Genomic DNA, 18,785 nt, shown 5'->3' with positions numbered 1-18,785 from the left:
GAGTGAGATTTGAGTTAAGCTTTTGTTTGCACAACATTGTCCTAATTCACTAAATCCCCCCCCCCCCCCCCCCTCCTCAAGACAGAATTTGCCATGAGGTATTGTATATGAGACTGTCTCTTATACACATCTAGATGTGTATAAGAGACAGGAAGCAGGCTGTGGTAGGGTTGATTTGCAGGTTTATTTTGAGTGAGATTTGAGTTAAGCTTTTGTTTGCACAACATTGTCCTAATTCTGTCTCTTATACACATCTAGATGTGTATAAGAGACAGGGATATACTATGTGCAATACATGTCCCTGATGTCCCTCTGTAGCTGCCATAGCCACCCAGCCGTCGGCAGTGGTGATTGAGGACAAGGAGCGGTCGTGTGACTCCCTCCTCATGTGTATCGTCACTGTCCTGAGTCACGGCCTGAGGAGTGGAGGTGGTGTGGGGGATGTTCTGCGGAAGCCATCCAAAGAGGTATGCAAATGCCCATGTTGAACACCATCAATCCATTTACAATTCAGACAGGTCCAGAAAGAGGAAGAAACCAACACAGTTTAGCTTCACCTCAATCTCAATTATTGCTAATCAACAGGGAACAATTTTGCTGCAGTTATGTTTCATAGCTGCAGTTGTCTTTGATAGTTGACTTGTTGAAATGTACAGGTGTATGTTATCAAATTATTTTTCCTGTCTCTCTTGTATTTGCTAGGAGCCTCTATTTGCTGGCAGGGTGATATATGACCTACTTTTCTTCTTCCTCGTCATCATCATCGTCCTCAACCTCATCTTCGGAGTCATCATCGACACCTTTGCCGACCTCAGGAGTGAGAAACAGAAAAAGGAGGAAGTCCTGAAGACAACATGCTTCATCTGCGGTGAGTGGCCCTACCTGGGTCTGGCTGGGCTCTTCTGGCCTGTGTCCACCGCTAGTTTTCAGTGGGCTGATGCTCAGCTATCATGGTGGTAGCTGCAATTTGAGCTGGAGTTGGAATGACTAGTGGATGTGGTCTGTAGAGTCTATGAAAAGTAGTGCTATTTCACACTAGGCTTGTGGTGCACTGAGTGTTGGCCTCCTCTTCCCAGAACCAGAGTGGTTAGTCATGGCTGATGCGATGCGGAGGAGTAACTTCCTCCTGTTACCATGCAGGTTCTTGACCATGTTAGTGTGCAACACTCACTCAGCCATGAAAAACTCCTCCCAAAGTGCAACTCAATGGAAATGAACTGTATCACATCGGCATACACAAGCTATTAGTTCATGTAGCCTTAGTTACTTTAGCCTATACATTTTTTTAAATGTTCATGCATTTTACATATGGCTGGCCCCGTGGGATGAAGTAGGATGGGCAAGTCAAATACAAATGTATGTAAGACATTGAGAACCAGCTTTAAGACCCTATTCTATTCTCCCTCTGAAGTGTATTGTATTCTTCTCTCCAATGACAGAACTAAAGTCATGACAATCACCAGACTGATAATGAATGGCTCATTATTGTCACACATGCATTTGTTTGTTTACAGTTTAAGTAACTGCCATGCATTTATGTTCCAGCATGTGTGTTTGACAATTTGTTTTTGTGTGTCCCCTCATGTGCAGGCCTAGAAAGGGACAAGTTTGACAACAAGACGGTGACATTTGAAGAGCACATCAAGGTGGAGCACAACATGTGGCACTACCTGTTCTTCATAGTGCTGGTGAAGGTGAAGGACTCCACAGAGTACACAGGACCAGAGAGCTACGTCGCTGAGATGATCAGGGTACGACTAGACTACTACGCGTATTATGACCTAAATATCTTATCACTTGTAAAGTACCAGCCAAAACAGCTTATAATGAAGGAGATTCTTGATAATACACATCAAGATAGGCAGGTATGTGGTCATAAATAGATCTCTGACAGGGAGTTGGCAGTTCTGCATGACTTCATCAGAAGGGCTCACATATCTGAGCTTTGATCAAATGTGTCTCCTCAGAATGCAGGTTAGCTCCTATACCAGATAGAGAGATTTTGGCATGCAGTGAAATATCTCTGTTCCATGGTGAGAATAAATCTAAAAACATGTTCAGAAACAGAAAACCACATAAGCACCAATACATTGTAGACTTTTTAAAGGTCCTCCTCCACTGCTTTGCTGCAGATGGCCCAGTCCACCATCTACTAATCTAAATTAACTCAACCTAGGGTTATGTGGGTCCTGAGTCGAGGAGAGTTGATTGCTATGGCTGGCCAGGTTTTTCGACCATTAATTGGCAGCTGGTCCAAAGCAGCGACATTGTGTTGTGTAATCCCTGCCTTCGTGACCATTGAATCCCTCCTAAGTATTATCACATCTGTAAGCTTTGTGAATAGAGAATTAAGATCCAAACAATGTTCCGTTGGCATGGAGAATTAAGATCCAGACAATGTTCCGTTGGCATGAAATGTGTTAATCCCCGAAAGCAGCCATCCCAGCAAACCAAAATTGGTTCTGGGAAAGTTCCTAGAACATTCATTCGGTTGTGGTAAATATTCTCATAACACAAAACTGTCCAGTCGTGCTGATAGGTTGCAAGAAAGGTTCCGAGAACCCATTTCACCTGTTCTTTAAAGGTTCACAGAATGTTTCATTAGGTTGTGGGAACAGTCTGGTGGGAACATTGTGGGGACATCACAAAACATATGTTCCAAAACAATAAAACTATACAGTTGTGTGGATAATTCAACCATGTTTTATTTTAGGGGGCAAAAACATTCACCTGATGTTACAAGAAGGTTCACAGAACACATTTCTTCTGTTCCTCAAAGACTCCCAGAACATTTCTTAAGCTTGTGGGAACATTATGGGTATATGACAAGAGATAGTTTCCTAAAACGCTAAAACTGTCCAGTTGTATTGTATTTGTATTTATTATGGATCCCCATTAGTTGCTGCCAAAGCAGCAGCTACTCTTCCTGGGGTRCAGCAAAATTAAGGCAGTTTATACATTACAATACATTCACAGATTTCACAACACACTGTGTGCCCTCAGGCCCATACTCCACCACTACCACATATCTACAGTACTAAATCCATGTGTATGCATAGTGAGTATGTTATCGTGTGTGTATGCATGTGTCTGTGCCAATGTTTGTGTTGCTTCACAGTCCCCGCTGTTCCATAAGGTGATTTTTATCTGTTTTTTTTWATCTAATTTTACTGCTTGCATCAGTTACTTGATGTGGAATAGAGTTCCATGTAGTCATGTAGTACTGTGTGCCTCCCATAGTCTGTTCTGGACTTGAGGACTGTGAAGAGACCTCTTGTGGCATGTCTTGTGGGGTATGCATGGGTGTCCGAGCTGTGTGCCAGTAGTTTAGACAGACAGCTCGGTGCATTCAACACACTTCCGGCGCCGACCGAGATGGCCGCCTCGCTTCGCGTTCCTAGGAAAATATGCAGTATTTAGTTTTTTTATGTGTTATTCCTTACATTGGTACCCCAGGTAATCTTAGGTTTCATTACATACAGTCGGGAGGAACTACTGAATATAAGAGCAACGTATCAACTTCTCACCTCGTCTACACGGAATCATGACTTTCCCTGAAGCGGATCCAGTGTTTTGCTTCTCACCCATACTATGGATCTGATCCCAGCCGGCGACCCTAAGCGACGCCGTAAAGGGGCAAACGAACGCGGTCTCCTGTCAGGCTTCGGAGACGGGCACATCGCGCTCCACTCCTAGCATACTACTCGCCAATGTCCAGTCTCTTGACAATAAGGTTGATGAAATCCGAGCAGGGTAACATCCAGAGAACATCAGAGATTGTAACGTTCTCTGCTTCACGGAAACTGGCTCACTCAAGAGACGCTAACGGAGTCGGTGCAGCCAGTGGTTTCTTCACGCATCGCGCGACAGAAAACAACATCTTTTGGTAAGAAGAGGGGGGGGTATGCCTTATGATTAACGAGACGTGGTGTGATCATAACAACATACAGGAATCAAGTCATTCTGTTCACCTGATCTAGAATTCCTCACAATCAAATGTCGACCGCATTATCTACAAGGGAATTTCTCTTCGTATAATCACATATTATTTCCCCAAGCAGACACATCGATGCATAGAACGTATCTCCCCTATGAGCCCGTACGACTCTTTGAAACTGCACCACACCTGAGGCTGCATTCATCGTAGCTGGGATTTTAACAAGGCTAATCTGAAACAAACTCCCTACTTCTCCTATAGCATATCATTTGTACTACCAGGGCTGGTAAACTCTGGATCTTGTATATAATAATACTTCCGCGAACGCATATAAGGCCCTCCCGCCCTCCTTTCGGAAAGCTTGCAGCCAGACTCCTTTTGTTGTTCAGCCTACAAACAGAAACTAAAAACACAAGCTCCCTCGCTCAGGTCTGTTCAATCGCTGGTCGACCAATCTGATTCCACGCTTCAAGACTGCTTCGATCACGTGGATTGGGATATGTTCCGCATTTCGTCCACAACAATAGTTGACGAATACGCTGTTTCGGTGGAGCGAGTTCATTAGAAACATGCTTGACATCGATGTCGTACCCACAGGCAACGATTAAAACATTCCATAACAGAAACCGTGGATTGATTGGCAGCATTGCGTGAAACTGAAGCAGCGAACCACTGCTTTTAACCAGGCATAGGTGACCGGAACAATGACGATACACACAGTGTAGGTATTCTCTCGCAAGGCATAACAAGCTAAGTCCCAGTATAGAGACAAAGTAGAGTCGCATTCACAGCTCCGACACAGAGGATATGTGAGCAGGGTCTCACGTAATCACCGGATTAACAGAAAGAACCAGCCCCGTCGGCGGACCAGGATGTCTCCAGCACAGAGCTAAATTACATTTTTTGCTCGCTTTTAGAGGACAATACAGTGCCATTAGACACGGCCGCTACCAAACCTGCGGGCTCTCCTACTCACTGCAGGAGGTGAGATAAAACATTTAAACGTGTAACCTCGGCAAGGCTGCAGGCCCAGACGGCATTCCCAGCCGCGTCCTCAAAGGCATGCGCAGACCAGCTGGCTTGGGCTGTGTTTAAGGGACTATTCAATCAATCCTTATCCCAGTCTGCTGTTCCCACATGTTCAGAGGGCCACCATTGTTCCTGTTCTCAAGAAAGCTAAGGTAACTGAGCTAAACGACTACCGCCCCGTAGCACTCACTTCCGTCATCATGAGTGCTTTGAGAGACTAGTCAAGGACCATTATCCTCCACCATACCTGACCCCTAGACCCACTCCATTTGCTTACCGCCAATAGGTCCACAGACGACGCAATCGCAACCCACTGCACACTGCCCTAACCTCATGGCACAAGGGAATATATGTGAGAATGCTGTTCATCGACTACAGCTCAGCATTTAACACCATAGTTCCTCCAAACTCGTCATCAAGCTCGAGACCCTGGGTCTCGACCCCGCCCTGTGCAACTGGGTCCATGGACTTCCTGACGGGCGCCCCCAGGTGGTTAGGGTAGGTAACAACATCTCCACCCCGCTGATCCCTCAACACCGGGGCCCCAAGGGTGCGTTCTGAGCCCTCTCATGGACTCCCTGTTCACCCACGATCTGCGTGGCCATGCACGCCTCCACTCAATCATCAGTTTGCGGACGACACTACAGTGGTAGGCTTGTTACCACACACGAGAGACGGCCTACAGGAGGAGGTGAGGGCCCTCGGTGTGGTGTCAGGGAAATAACCTCACAGCTCAACGTCAACAAAAAAAGAGAGATGATTGTGGACTGCAGACAGCAGAGGGAGCACCCCCCACAGACGGGACAGTAGTGGGGAGAGTGTGAAAGTTTTTAAGTTCCTCGGTGTACACATCGGACAAACTGAATTGGTCCACCACACAGACAGCTTGTGAAGAAGGCGCAGCAGCGCCTCTTCAACCTCAGGAGCTGAAGAATTTGGCTTGTCACCAAAGCACTCACAAACTTCTACAGATGCACAATCGAGAGCATCTGTCGGGCTGTATCACCGCCTGGTACGGAAACTGCTCCGCCCACAACGTAAGGCTCTCCAGGGGGTAGTGAGGTCTGCAAACGCATCAACGGGGGCAAACTACCTGCCCTCCAGACACGTACACCACCCGATGTCACAGGAAGGGCATAAAGAAATCATCGGACACCACCACCCACCAATGCTGTTCCCCGCTATCATCCAGAAGGCGAGGTCAGTACAGGTGCATCAAGCAGGGACCGAGAGACTGAAAAAGCTTCTATCTCAAGGGCATCAGATTGTTAAACAGCCACCACACATTTAGTGGCGCTGCCAACATACTGACTCAACTCCAGCCACTTTATAATGGGAATTGATGGAAATGTATGTCAATAAGTGTACCACTAGCCACTTTAACAATGCCTTAATATAATGTTTACATACCCTACATTTACTCATCTCATATGTATATGTATATACTGTACTCTATATCATCTACTGCATCTTGCCATCTTTGTAATACATGTATCACTAGCCACTTTAAACTATGCCACTTTATGTTTACATACCCTACATTACTCATCTCATATGTATATACTGTACTCTATACCATCTACTGCATCTTGCCTATGCCGTTCTGTACCATCACTCATTCATTTATCTTTATGTACATATTCTTTATCCCTTTACAGTTGTGTGTATAAGGTAGTAGTTGTGGAATTGTTAGGTTAGATTACTTGTTGGTTATTACTGCATTGTCGGAACTAGAAGCACAAGCATTTCACTACGCTCGCATTAACATCTGCTAACCATGTGTATGTGACAAATAAAATTTGATTTGATGTCAATACCTCTCATAAATAAATATAGTGATGAAGTCAATCTCTCCTCCACTTTGAGCCAGGAGAGATTGACATGCATGTTATTAATATTAGCTCTCTGTGTACACCCAAGGGCCAGCCGTGCTGCACTGTTCTGAGCCAATTGAAATTTTCCAAAGTCCTTTTTTGTGGCACCTTACCACACGACTGAACAGTAGTCCAGGTGCGACAAAACTAGGCCCTGTAGGACCTGCTTTGCTGATAGTGTTGTTAAGAAGGCAGAGCATCGCTTTATTATAGACAGACTTCTCCCCATCTTAGCTACTACTGCATCAATATGTTTTGACCATGCCAGTTTACAATCTAGTGTTACTCCAAGCAGTTCAGTCATCTCAACTTGCTCAATTTCCACATTATTTATTACAAGATTTAGTTGAGGTTTATGGTTTAGTGAGTGTTTTGTTCCAAATACAATTCTTTTAGTTTTAGAAATATTTAGGGCTAACTTATTCCTTGCCACCCACTCTGAAACTAACTGCAGCTCTTTTTTGAGTGTTGCAGTCATTTCAGTCACTGTATTAGCTGACGTGTATAGTGTTGAGTCATCCACATACACAGAAACTCTGGCTTTACTCAAAGTCAGTGGCATGTTGTTAGTAAAAATTGAAAAAAGCAAGGGGCCTAAACAGCTACCCTGGGGAATTCRTGATTTCAACTGGATTATATTTGAAAGGCTTCCATTAAAGAACACCGTCTGTGTTCTGTTAGACAAGTTAGTCTTTATACACATTATAGCAGGGGGTGTAAAGCCATAAAACMTATGTTTTTCCGGCAGCYGGACTATGATCAATAATGTCAAAAGCTGTACTGAAGTCTAACAAGACAGCCCCCACAATCATTTTATCATCAATTTCTCTCAGCCAATCATCAGTCATTTGTGTAAGTGCTGTGCTTGTTGAGTGTCCTTTCCTATAAGCATGCTGAAATTCTGATGTCAATTTGTTTACTGTAAAATAGCATTGTATCTGGTCAAACACAATTTTTCCCAGAAGTTTACTAAGGGTTGGTAACAGGCTGATTGGTCGGCTTTTTGAGCCAGTAAAGGGGCTTTACTGTTCTTGGGTAGCGGGATGACTTTAGCTTCCCTCCAGGCCTGGGGGCACACGTACTCTAGTAGGCTTAAATTGAAGATGTGGCAAATAGGAGTGGCAATATCGTCTGCTATTATCCTCAGTAATTTTCCATCTAGATTTTCAGACCCCAATGGCTGGTCATTGTTGATAGAAAACAAAAAATGTTTCACCTCTTCCACACTGACTTTACGGAATTCAAAAGTACAATTRTTGTCTTTCATAATTTGGTCCAATATACTTGGATGTATAGTGTCAGCGTTTGTTGCTGGCATGTTATCCCTAAGTTTGCTTATCTTGCCAATGAAAAAGTCATTAAAGTAGTTTGCAATATCAGTGGGCTTTGTGATGAATGAGCCATCTGATTCCATGAATGAAGAAGCCGATTTGGCTTTTTTTCCCACAAATTGTATTTAAAGTGACCCTAAGCTTTTTACTATCATTCTTTATATAATTTATCTTTGTTTCATAGTGTAATTGATTTGTATTTTTATTTAGTTTAGTCACATGATTTCTTAATTTGCATTACGTTTGCTAAATCAGTTGGGCTGCCAGACTCATTTGCCATACCTTTTGCCTCATTCCGCTCAACCATACAATTTTTCAATTCCTCATCAATCCAAGGGGATTCAACAGTTTTTACAGTCATTTTCTTAATGGCTGCATACTTATTAGTAACTGGAATAAGTTGTTTCATAAATGCGTTAAGTGCAGCGTCTGGTTGCTCCTCTATTTATTTAACTAGGCAAGTCAGTTAGGAACATATTCTTATTTACAATGACAGCCTAGGAACAGTGGGTTAGCTGCCTTGTTCAGGGTCAGAAGGACAGATTCTTGTCAGCTCGGGATTCGATCTAGCAACCTTTCAGTTACTGGCCCAACGCCCTAACCACTAGACTACCTGCCGCCCCTTAAACACCACAGACCAGCAAATATTCTTTACATCATCAACATATGAATCACTACAAAACGTATTGTATGACCTCTTATACACTATATTAGGTCCAGCCTTTGGAACTTTGCTTTTCCTAGATATGTCTATTATATTGTGATGAAAACATCCTATGGATTTGGATACTGCTTTAAAGCAAATATCTGCAGCGTTAGTAAAAATGTGATTAATACATGTTGATGATTTAATTCCTGTGCTGTTTGTAACTACCCTGGTAGGTTGACTGACAACCTGAACCAGGTTGCAGGCACAGGTTACAGTTTGGAGTTTTTTCCTGAGTGAGCAGCTTGATGATAGCCAGTCAATATTTAAATCACCCAGAAAATACACTTCTTTGTTGATATCACATACATTATCAAGCATTTCACACATATTACCTAGATACTGACTGTTAGCACTTGGTGGTCTATAGCAGCTTCCCACAAGAATGGGCTTTTGGTGAGGCAGATGAACCTGTAGCCCTATTACTTCAACAGTGTTTAACATTAGATTGTCTCTAAGCTTCACAGGAATGTGGTTCTGAATATAGACCGCAGCACCGCCTCCGTTGGCATTTCTGTATTTTCGGTAGATGTTATAACCATGTATTGCTATCACTTTCTCAACAAAGGTTTTATCAAGTGAGAATCAGAGACAGTTTGAATATGAATGTCATCTGTTACAAGCAAGTTATTGACTTCATCGACCTTGTTTCTTAGGCTACATATGTTAATATGGGCTATTTTTAGCACTTTTCTGGGTTGCTTGATTGTATTTAATGCTTTATTGGGAAGCTTATCAGAGGTAGACGTACTATTTACATTGGAGCTGATAGTGCAAGGTGAGCTGCATAAAGTGATCTTCCTACTGTTGCACACCGCCTGTGCTAACAGTGTAACTCTGGTTTATAGGCTCATGATTACTGCTTACAATAGCTGGAGGATAAACAGATGTATTCGGTGCAATTAGGGMTACATAAATTAAATTACTTACATTGTGCTTGCCAATGTCCCTAAGATCATGTACATTTGATGCAGCATTATGACGACTCATTGTCACAATGGTAGGCCTTGGATCATTTACCAGTCATTGTTTCAATGCACCCTGAAATGCGTGGACAGGAGACTTAAATTAACAACACATCAGCTTTATGTGACCAGGTGAAAAAAACTATCCAAGCCAAACCGCTACACACAGCCTACATCGATGTCACCATATCAGCTAAAGTAATGTCCTAGTCAACATAGCTAATAGAACTAATGCGTTAGTAAACCCACTACAATCAGTAACGTTACAGGCAATAATTTAATAAAACCAAAAGCTTGCCTTAACTTGGAAGAGTTCAAGTTTTGTTGAATAGTCATAGCCAGCTAGCTAACATAGCATGCCTCTGTTTGAGCCGGGTGTTTGAGTATCTAAACTAGCCAGCTGCATTTGCTTACTAAGTAAGTGAAACTGAATGTGAAAAAAATACCTCTCTCTCTCTCTTGCTTCTCCTTCATTTAGGAAGAAATTKATTCATTCAAAACTGTTCAACTATTGTCTTTCTCTTTGAGTCAACTACTCACCACATTTGATGCACTGCAGTGCTAGCTAGCTGTAGCTTATGCTTTCAGTACTATATTCATTTTCTGATCATTTGATTGGGTGAACAACATGTCAGTTCATGCTGCAAGATCTCTGATAGGTTGGAGGACGTCCTCCGGAAGTTGTCATAATTCCTGTGTAAGTCTATGGAAGGGGGTGAGAATCAAGAGACTCCTAGGTTTTGTATTGAAGTCAATGAGGAAGACGGAAGCTAGCTGTCCTCCGGCTACACCATGGTGCTACCCTACAGAGAAAGTGCTGTTGAGGCTACTGTAGACCTTCATTGCAAAACAGTGTGTTTTCATAAATAATTTGGTGACGTGAATATATTTAGTCTAGTTTTTCAATGTTTTAACATTTTTTATTTTAAGAAATTTACTGAGTAGGATGGTCCTCTCCTTCCTCCTCTAAGGAGCTTCCACTGATGTTCATAGCATATTCGTTTTAGGTTTAACATAGAATTCTAGCTGCGCCACCAGGGGACAGCTTTGATATAACGTGGGGGCCGGGGGTGTGCTTCAGACTAATATGGTCAATCAGAAAACAATTTCTGAGTTATGAAAATGTTCCCATCCTCTTCATATGCTGTGTACTTGTAACACTGTATTTTATGTTTTGTATCCTGATTGACCATATTAGACAGAAAAAAAACACAAGGCTACAGCTATCTCCTGGTGGCGCAGAGGTTTAATGATCTGGTAGCAGATCTGAAGATTGCAGGTTCAATCTCATATTCTTTAACCATGTTTCTTAACTTCTCTAGAGTATGTGGGACGGTAGCGTCCCACCTCGTCAACAGCCAGTGAAACTGCAGGGCGCCAAATTCAAAACAACAGAAATCCCATAATTTAAATTCCTCAAACATACAAGTATTTTACACCATTTTAAAGCTACACTTGTTGTAAATCCAGCCAAAGTGTCTGATTTCAAAAAGGTTTTACGACGAAAGCACACCAAACGATTATGTTAGGTATGAGCCAAGTCACAGAAAAAGACAGCCATTTTTCCAGCTAAAGAGAGCAGTAACAAAAAGCAGAAATAGAGATAAAATGAATCACTAACCTTTGATGATCTTCATCAGATGACACTCATAGGACTTCATGTTACACAATACATGTATTTTTTGTTCGGTAAAGTTCATATTTATATCCAGAAATCTGAGTTTAGGCAAGACGCTACTGTCTCACTTGGCAAAAAGCCTGAGAAAATGCAGAGCGCCATATTCATATTAATTACTATGAAAATTACTATAAAATCAAACTTTCATTAAATCACACATGATACCAAATTAAAGCTACACTGGTTGTGAATCCAGCCAACATGTCAGAATTCAAATAGGCTTTTCGGCGAAAGCATACGATGCTATTATCTGAGRATAGCACCATAGTAAACAAAGAGAGAGAAGCATATTTCAAGCCTGCAGGCGCGACACAAAACGCAGAAATAAAAATATAATTCATGACTTACCTTTGACGAGCTTCTGTTGTTGGCACTCCAATATGTCCCATAAACATCACAAATGGTGTCACGTCCTGACCATAGTTCTTATGTGTTTTGCTTGTTTTAATGTTGGTCAGGACGTGAGCTGGGTGGGCATTCTATGTTGTGTGTCTAGTTTGTCTGTTTCTGTGTTCAGCCTAATATGGTTCTCAATCAGAGGCAGCTGTCAATCGTTGTCCCTGATTGAGAATCATATATAGGTGGCTTGTTTTGTGTTGGGGATTTGTGGGTGGTTGTTTCCTGTGTCAGTGTTTGTGCCACACGGGACTGTGACGGTTAGTACGTTTGTTATTTTGTATTTTGTCTAGTTTTCTTGTTATTAAATCATGGAAACTTACCATGCTGTACATTGGTCCTCCGATCCTTCTCGCCTCTCCTCGTCTGAGGAGGAGGACGACTTAAACTGCCGTTACAAATGGTCCTTTTGCTCGATTAATTCCGTCGATATATATCCAAAATGTCCATTTATTTGGCGCGTTTGATCCAGAAAAACACAGGTTCCAACTTGCTCAAACGTGACGACAAAATATCTCAAAGGTTACCTGTAAACTTTGCCCAAAAATTTCAAACTACTTTTGTAATATAACTTTAGGTATTTTTTAACGTTAATAATCGATAAAATTGAAGACAGGATGATCTGTGTTCAATACAGGATTAAAACGAAATGTAGCATGCCTTTTGGACATGCACTTCAATCAAACACGACACCTGGAGTGACTCGACTTCAAGATGGCCGTATTTCTTCATTACACAAAGGAATAACCTCAACCTATTTCTCAAGACTGTTGACATCCAGTAGAAGCTGTAGGAACTGCAAGCAATTCACTTAGAAATCTGGTTTCCCAATGAAAAGCAAAAAAGATTCTATATCAGCACTCATAGTCTTGGATACATTGTAAATATGGGCTTCAGAAGTATGCAGCATATAAAGAGGATGTAGGAAGTGAATAACCCAGTTACCAGTGTATCCATGGGTTAGTTATGCCTAACAAGGCTAAAAAGGAAGCATGACATTTCTGAATGACCATACTGCCATGTCTATATACTGAAAAAATAAGATATAAAAGAGCTTCCCTGGTGGCACAGAGGATAAAAGACCAGGCTTGGGAACCAATAACTGCAGGTCCAAACCTCAGATGCAGATTTTTAACATGTAAAGTGTCAAAAATATGGTTGTGTTTTAATGATCTAAATGCTGTTCCAAGTTTCCTATGAATGAAATTAAAATGACGTGTGTCTATATAACCTTGTAGAGGGCTTACAATACAGTCCTCAAATGCAAATTGCCAATAAATCTATGGAGAAACATAATGGGGATGTATTCCAATATGCTTTAAGGAGCTACATGTGCATGCTGAGAATGTTGTGGTAACTTTTATTTAACTAGGCAAGTCAGTTAAGAACAAATGCTTACTTACAATGACGGCCTAACCCGGATGACGCTTGGCCAATTGTGCGCCGCCCTATGGGACTCCCATTCACAGCCAGTTGTGATACAGCCTGGAATTGAACCAGTGTCTGTAGTGACACCTCTAGCACTTAGATGCAGTGCCTTAGACCGCTGCGCCACTCGGGAGCAATGTTAGGTGAAACTTAAATATAATATATTTTTGTTCTGAGGACCTCGAAGATGAGGTCAAATGTGTATTGTGTGAAAGTCAATGGAATATTATGTTATACCTAAAACAAATGTGCTACGAACGTCATAAGAACAGACTTATTTGAAAATTGTTGAACATTATGCAACGTTGTTGGAATGCTCTGTGAAACATTTGTGAATATCAAAAGAATATTATTGCAACATTAACTGGACAGTTTTAGTGTTTTGGAAACCTATCTCTTGTCATATCCCCACATTGTTCCCACAACCTAAATAAACATTCTGGGAACCTCTTAAAGAACAGACAAAATGTGTTCTGGGAATATTCTTATACACGACTGGACAGTTTTAGTGTTTTGGAAACCTATCTCTTGTCATATCCCCACATTGTTCCCACAACCTAAATAAACATTCTGGGAACCTCTTAAAGAACAGACAAAATGTGTTCTGGGAATATTCTTATACACGACTGGACAGTTTTTGTGTTTTGCAAACATATCTGTAGTACCCACAATGTAATACCCACAAAGTACCCACAATGTTCACACAACCCTTTGACACGTACCAACACAAAGTTGTGATCATTCTACACTGGTCCCTGCAGCTAAGTTCAAACCGGTGTGATTAGAACGCTTATTTAGAACGTCCAGTTTCGATTGACGCAACAGTCAGCGTTTGAGCTGGCCACACTGTTTTTTCACAGAAACATTTTGCACAAACACAGTCCTTACAACGTTATATCCTGAATGTGACCAGTTTATTTTTGGATGCAATGTTCAGAAGTAGCGACAGCATAATACAATCATCCAAACCTGAAAATGTAGGCTATATTAGTCCTAGCGCTAACTGAGGAAATATTTACATAACACAAGCGGTCATATTTAGCTAGCTGCCGGCTGACATAAGTTATAATATGAATTAGCTAATAGCAATTACTATTTACAATTCATCACATCACGGGTGAGCTCAACAGTGATCTAAATAATTGAGTGAAACACTTAAAAAAAATATAAAGTACTGTAATCCGACAATGGGTAGTTTGTCAGCGCCGCCATGTTTTTTTTTTTTGCGTCAACCAAAGATAAGAACAGGAGACAATATGAGTTTGGTCTGTTTGCAGTATGCATGCTGAAAGGGGTGTGTCGTGTACCATCATTCAATTCCCTTCATTCACTTCCGGAAGTTTACTCGAAAGATGAGTGAGCCATCCCTTTACCTCATTTTGTTATAACATCATTGGTCTGACAGAAACTTACCTAACACCCAGAACGCATTGAATGTGGAGCCCTGTGCATTGTTCCAAAATTTGAGAGGCACACAACCAATGCGGTATGGAGCTTGATTTGACCTCTGCATGCCTCCACAGGCTCTGCAACCMCCATACAAAGACTCTGTCCACATTTTCGGATCAAGCATAAATTGGCTTTAATTCACCTAGACTCTGCCACAAAACATTACAAAACCTGGCCAGATAACTTGAAATTATCAGTCTCAAGTCAAAGTCAAGTCCCGAGTCAGACTCTAGTCAAAGTCATCTGATTCGTGTCCACGACTCTGTTACCTGGAAACCTAATGAGAACTTTTGTGGAATGTTCTGTGGTGGTTGTTACAGATGTTGTGCACAACATTTAAGTGAATGTTATGAGAACATTCCAATGATGTTTAATTTAAAACATTGTTTGAATGTTTTTGGGATGTTATCATCCTAATGTTAGATTTAACCCTGACTAGAATTGAATGGGAATCTTAGCTAATGTTCTGGGAATGTTCCTGGTTTGCTGGGATGGCTTGTTTTAGTCATTCCCCCTCAAAGAAACACACARACATACACAAACTATGTTTACCCTGTTTCACCCTACTTCAACCTGGTGCATCTCGCCTGCTGAGTACTGTGGGAAACCCCTTCCTCCCACCATGTATGCTGTGTCTTCTGTGCCAAACAGACCCGTGTACCACTGAATACCTAATTACCAACTCCTCCAATGGCATGGAGGCATCTCAAACACATACATTGTCCTTTAAACTGAATGAAAAAAATGTCAACACGAGTTTCTAGAATGACGTAAAATATACTGTTGTTGCTTGATGAGTTTTGTTCAAGGGTGCTTCTTAAATGTCTGTAGGCTATCTGTTGATTTTAGGTGATTTCATGGAGAAATATAACTGTCAAAGGAAAGCCCCTTCTTCAACAGTGATAACGGTTGTGCTAGTGTTAGTCTGTGACACAGTTTCTGAACAGGCACTAGTTGGCCCAGTTCCTAACTTCTGTCTCTCAGTTTTAGGCACGCAAGGTCTTGTGAGGAGTCACCTAATTTGGGATTAACTGACCCCCCTCTTAGCCTTAGGCCCTACTGAGCCAAATGGAGCTTGCCGGCAAGACGTGGTGGCACACAGYAATATTTAAGGTGACATGGTGTGTTAGACCCCACTGACCCGTCAACTGACCTAGTCAATCACAACTGGACCCATGCAACAAGTTTAATCATGTGGGGCCTCCTGCTCTGGACTGGGAGCTAAATTAGTTGTCTGCAGCATGACTCATTGCAGAGCTCAGGCATGGTCTTCTGCTGCAAGAAGCTGAGGATCGAGAACTCACACCTTAGCTGTTAGCTCTTCAGCATTAAGTAGTTGATGCATGTCTACATTGATGTTCTGGGCTATCAATGGATCAAACCTCTTTTACCAATAACTAAATTATGAGCTTAGAATCTGAGAATTGGAAGAATCAGTCAAAACTGAACATTTTATCCCTGATTTTACATGGTCGGGAAAAAATGTTCCATGTGACCGACCACCTCTATTTGGTCTTATAAAAATAGATAAAAATAGAGACTCAGAGCCACAAAATGGTACATCATACACTGCAGTTGAGGAACAATGGGAAAGTAATTCTTCTTTGAAAGTTGATAAACTTGTAACCCCAATTTTGAGAAAATGGCCCTTGAATGTTTTGGTACACCTACTGGAGAGGTCTTCTTTGTCTACACCCATTTCGCATTTTTCGAACCCTCTTAAGTCCCACCCATCTCTTTAAGGAGTCACATGTGAGGCCATGTGGTAAACAGCGTGAGTAAGGTAGTGTAGTAAACAAACAAAGATTTCAAGACTAAAACTGATGAAAGTAGTAGCCCACAATAAGGAAAAACTCCAAGTAAAAATGCACTTTTTAAATGTATTTTTAATTTTTTTCACCTTTATTAAACCAAGTAGGCCAGTTGAGAACAAGTTCTCATTTACAAGTGCGACCTGGCCAAGATCAAGCTAAGCAGTGTGACAAAAACAACAACACAGTTACACATGGGATAAACAAACGTACAGTCAATAACACAATAGAACATTTGTATACAGTGTGTGCAAATGAAGTAAGGCGTTAAGGCAATAAATAGGCCATAGTGGCGAAGTAATTACAATTTAGCAATTAACACTGGAGTGATAGATGTGCAGATGAGGATGTGCAAGTAGAAATACTGGGGTGCAAAAAAACAGATAAACAAAAACAAATATGGGGATGAGGTAGGTAGTTGGTTGGATCGGCTATTTACAGATGGGCCGTGTACACCTGCAGCGATCGGTAAGCTGCTCTGACAGCCGATGCTTGAAGTTAGTGAGGGAGATAAGTCTCCAACTTCAGTGATTTTTGCAATTCGTTCCAGTCGTTGGCAGCAGAGAACTGGAAGGAAAGGCGGCCAAAGGAGGTGTTGGCTTTTGGGATGACCAGTGAAATATACCTGCTGGAGTGTGTGCTACGGGTGGGTGTTGCTATGGTGACCAGTGAGCTGAGATAAGGTGGAGCTTTACCTAGCAAAGACTTATAGATGGCCTAGAGCCAGTGGGTTTGGAATACGAATATGTAGCGAGGACCAGCCAACGAGAGCATACAGGTCACAATGGTGGGGAGTATATGGGGCTTTGGTGACAAAACAGATGGCACTGTGATAGACAGCATCCAATTTGCTGAGTAGGGTGTTGGAGGCTATTTTGTAAATGACATCGCCAAAGTCAAGGATCGGTAGGATAATCAGTTTTACGAGGGTATGCTTGGCAGCATGAGTGAAGGAGGCTTTGTTGCGAAATAGGAAGCCGATTCTAGATTTAATTTTGGATTTCAGATGCTTAATATGAGTCTGGAAGGAGAGTTTACAGTCAAGCCAGACACCTAGGTATTTATAGTTGTCCATATATTCTAAGTCAGAACCGTCCAGAGTAGTGATGCTAGGCGGGCGGGCGCGTGCGAGCAGCAATCGGTTGAAGAGCATGCATTTAGTTTTACTAGCATTTAATAGCAGTTGGAGGCCACGGAAGGAGTATTGTATGGCATTGAAGCTCATTTGGAGGTTTGTTACCACAGTGTCCAAAGAAGGGCCAGATGTATACAGAATGGTGTCGTCTGCGTAGAGGTGGATCAAATAATCACCTGCAGCAAGAGCAACATCATTGATATATACAGAGTACAGAGAAAAGAGTCAACCCGAGAATTGAACCTTGTGGCACCCCCATAGAGACTGCCAGAGGTCCGGACAACAGGRCCTCCATTTTGACACACTTACCTCTATCTGAGGAGTAGATAGTTAACCAGGCGAGGCAGTCATTAGAGAAATCAAGGCTGTTGAGTCTGCCGATAAGAATACGGTGATTGACAGAGTTGAAAGCCTTGGTCAGGTCGGGGAAGACGGCTGCACAGTACTGTCTTTTATCGATGGTGGTTATGATATTGTTTAGGACCTTGAGCATGGATGAGGTACACCCGTGACCAGCTCGGAAACCGGATTACATAGCGGAGAAGGTACGGTGGGATTTGAGATGGTCGGTGATCTGTTTGTTCACTTGGCTTTCAAAGACTTTAGAAAGGCAGGGCAGGATGGATATAGGTCTGTAACATTTTGGGTCTAGAGTGTCTCCCCCTTTGAAGAGGGGGATGACCGCAGCCGCTTTCAAATCTTTAGGAATCTCAGACGATATGAAAGAGAGGTTGAACAGACTAGTATTAGGGGTTTGGACAATGGCGGTGGATAATTTTAGGAAGAGAGGGTCCAGATTGTCTAGCCCAGCTGATTTGTAGGGATCCAGATTCTGCTGCTCTTTCAGGACATCAGCTGTCTGGATTTGGGGGAAGGAGAAGCGGGGGAGGGGGGCTTTGGCCAGTTGCTGCGGGGGGTGCAGAGCTGTTGTCCGGGGTTGGGGTGGCCAGGTGGAAAGCGTGGCATGCTGTAGAGAAATGCTTATTGAAATTCTCGATTATTGTGGATTTATCGGTGGTGACAGTGTTTCCTAGCCTCAGTACAGT

General features: G+C 42.2%; 1 protein-coding gene across 1 annotated transcript in view; it reads left to right on the top strand.

Annotated features, from left to right (window-relative positions):
* LOC111969325 (inositol 1,4,5-trisphosphate-gated calcium channel ITPR1-like) overlaps positions 1–18,785 on the top strand; it is a 165,818-nt gene that overhangs the window by 127,736 nt on the left and 19,297 nt on the right. Inside the window, exons 57-59 of the mRNA XM_070445560.1 lie at positions 319–467; positions 703–868; positions 1,591–1,751. Of these exons, the coding sequence (XP_070301661.1) occupies positions 319–467; positions 703–868; positions 1,591–1,751 (476 nt within the window). The remainder of the gene's footprint in view (positions 1–318; positions 468–702; positions 869–1,590; positions 1,752–18,785) is intronic.

This window comes from Salvelinus sp. IW2-2015, linkage group LG1, assembly GCF_002910315.2.
Source record: "Salvelinus sp. IW2-2015 linkage group LG1, ASM291031v2, whole genome shotgun sequence".
Classification (NCBI taxonomy): Eukaryota; Metazoa; Chordata; class Actinopteri; order Salmoniformes; family Salmonidae; genus Salvelinus; species Salvelinus sp. IW2-2015.
Note: the sequence above shows the minus strand (reverse complement) of the source record. Positions and strands in the feature narration are given on the sequence as shown.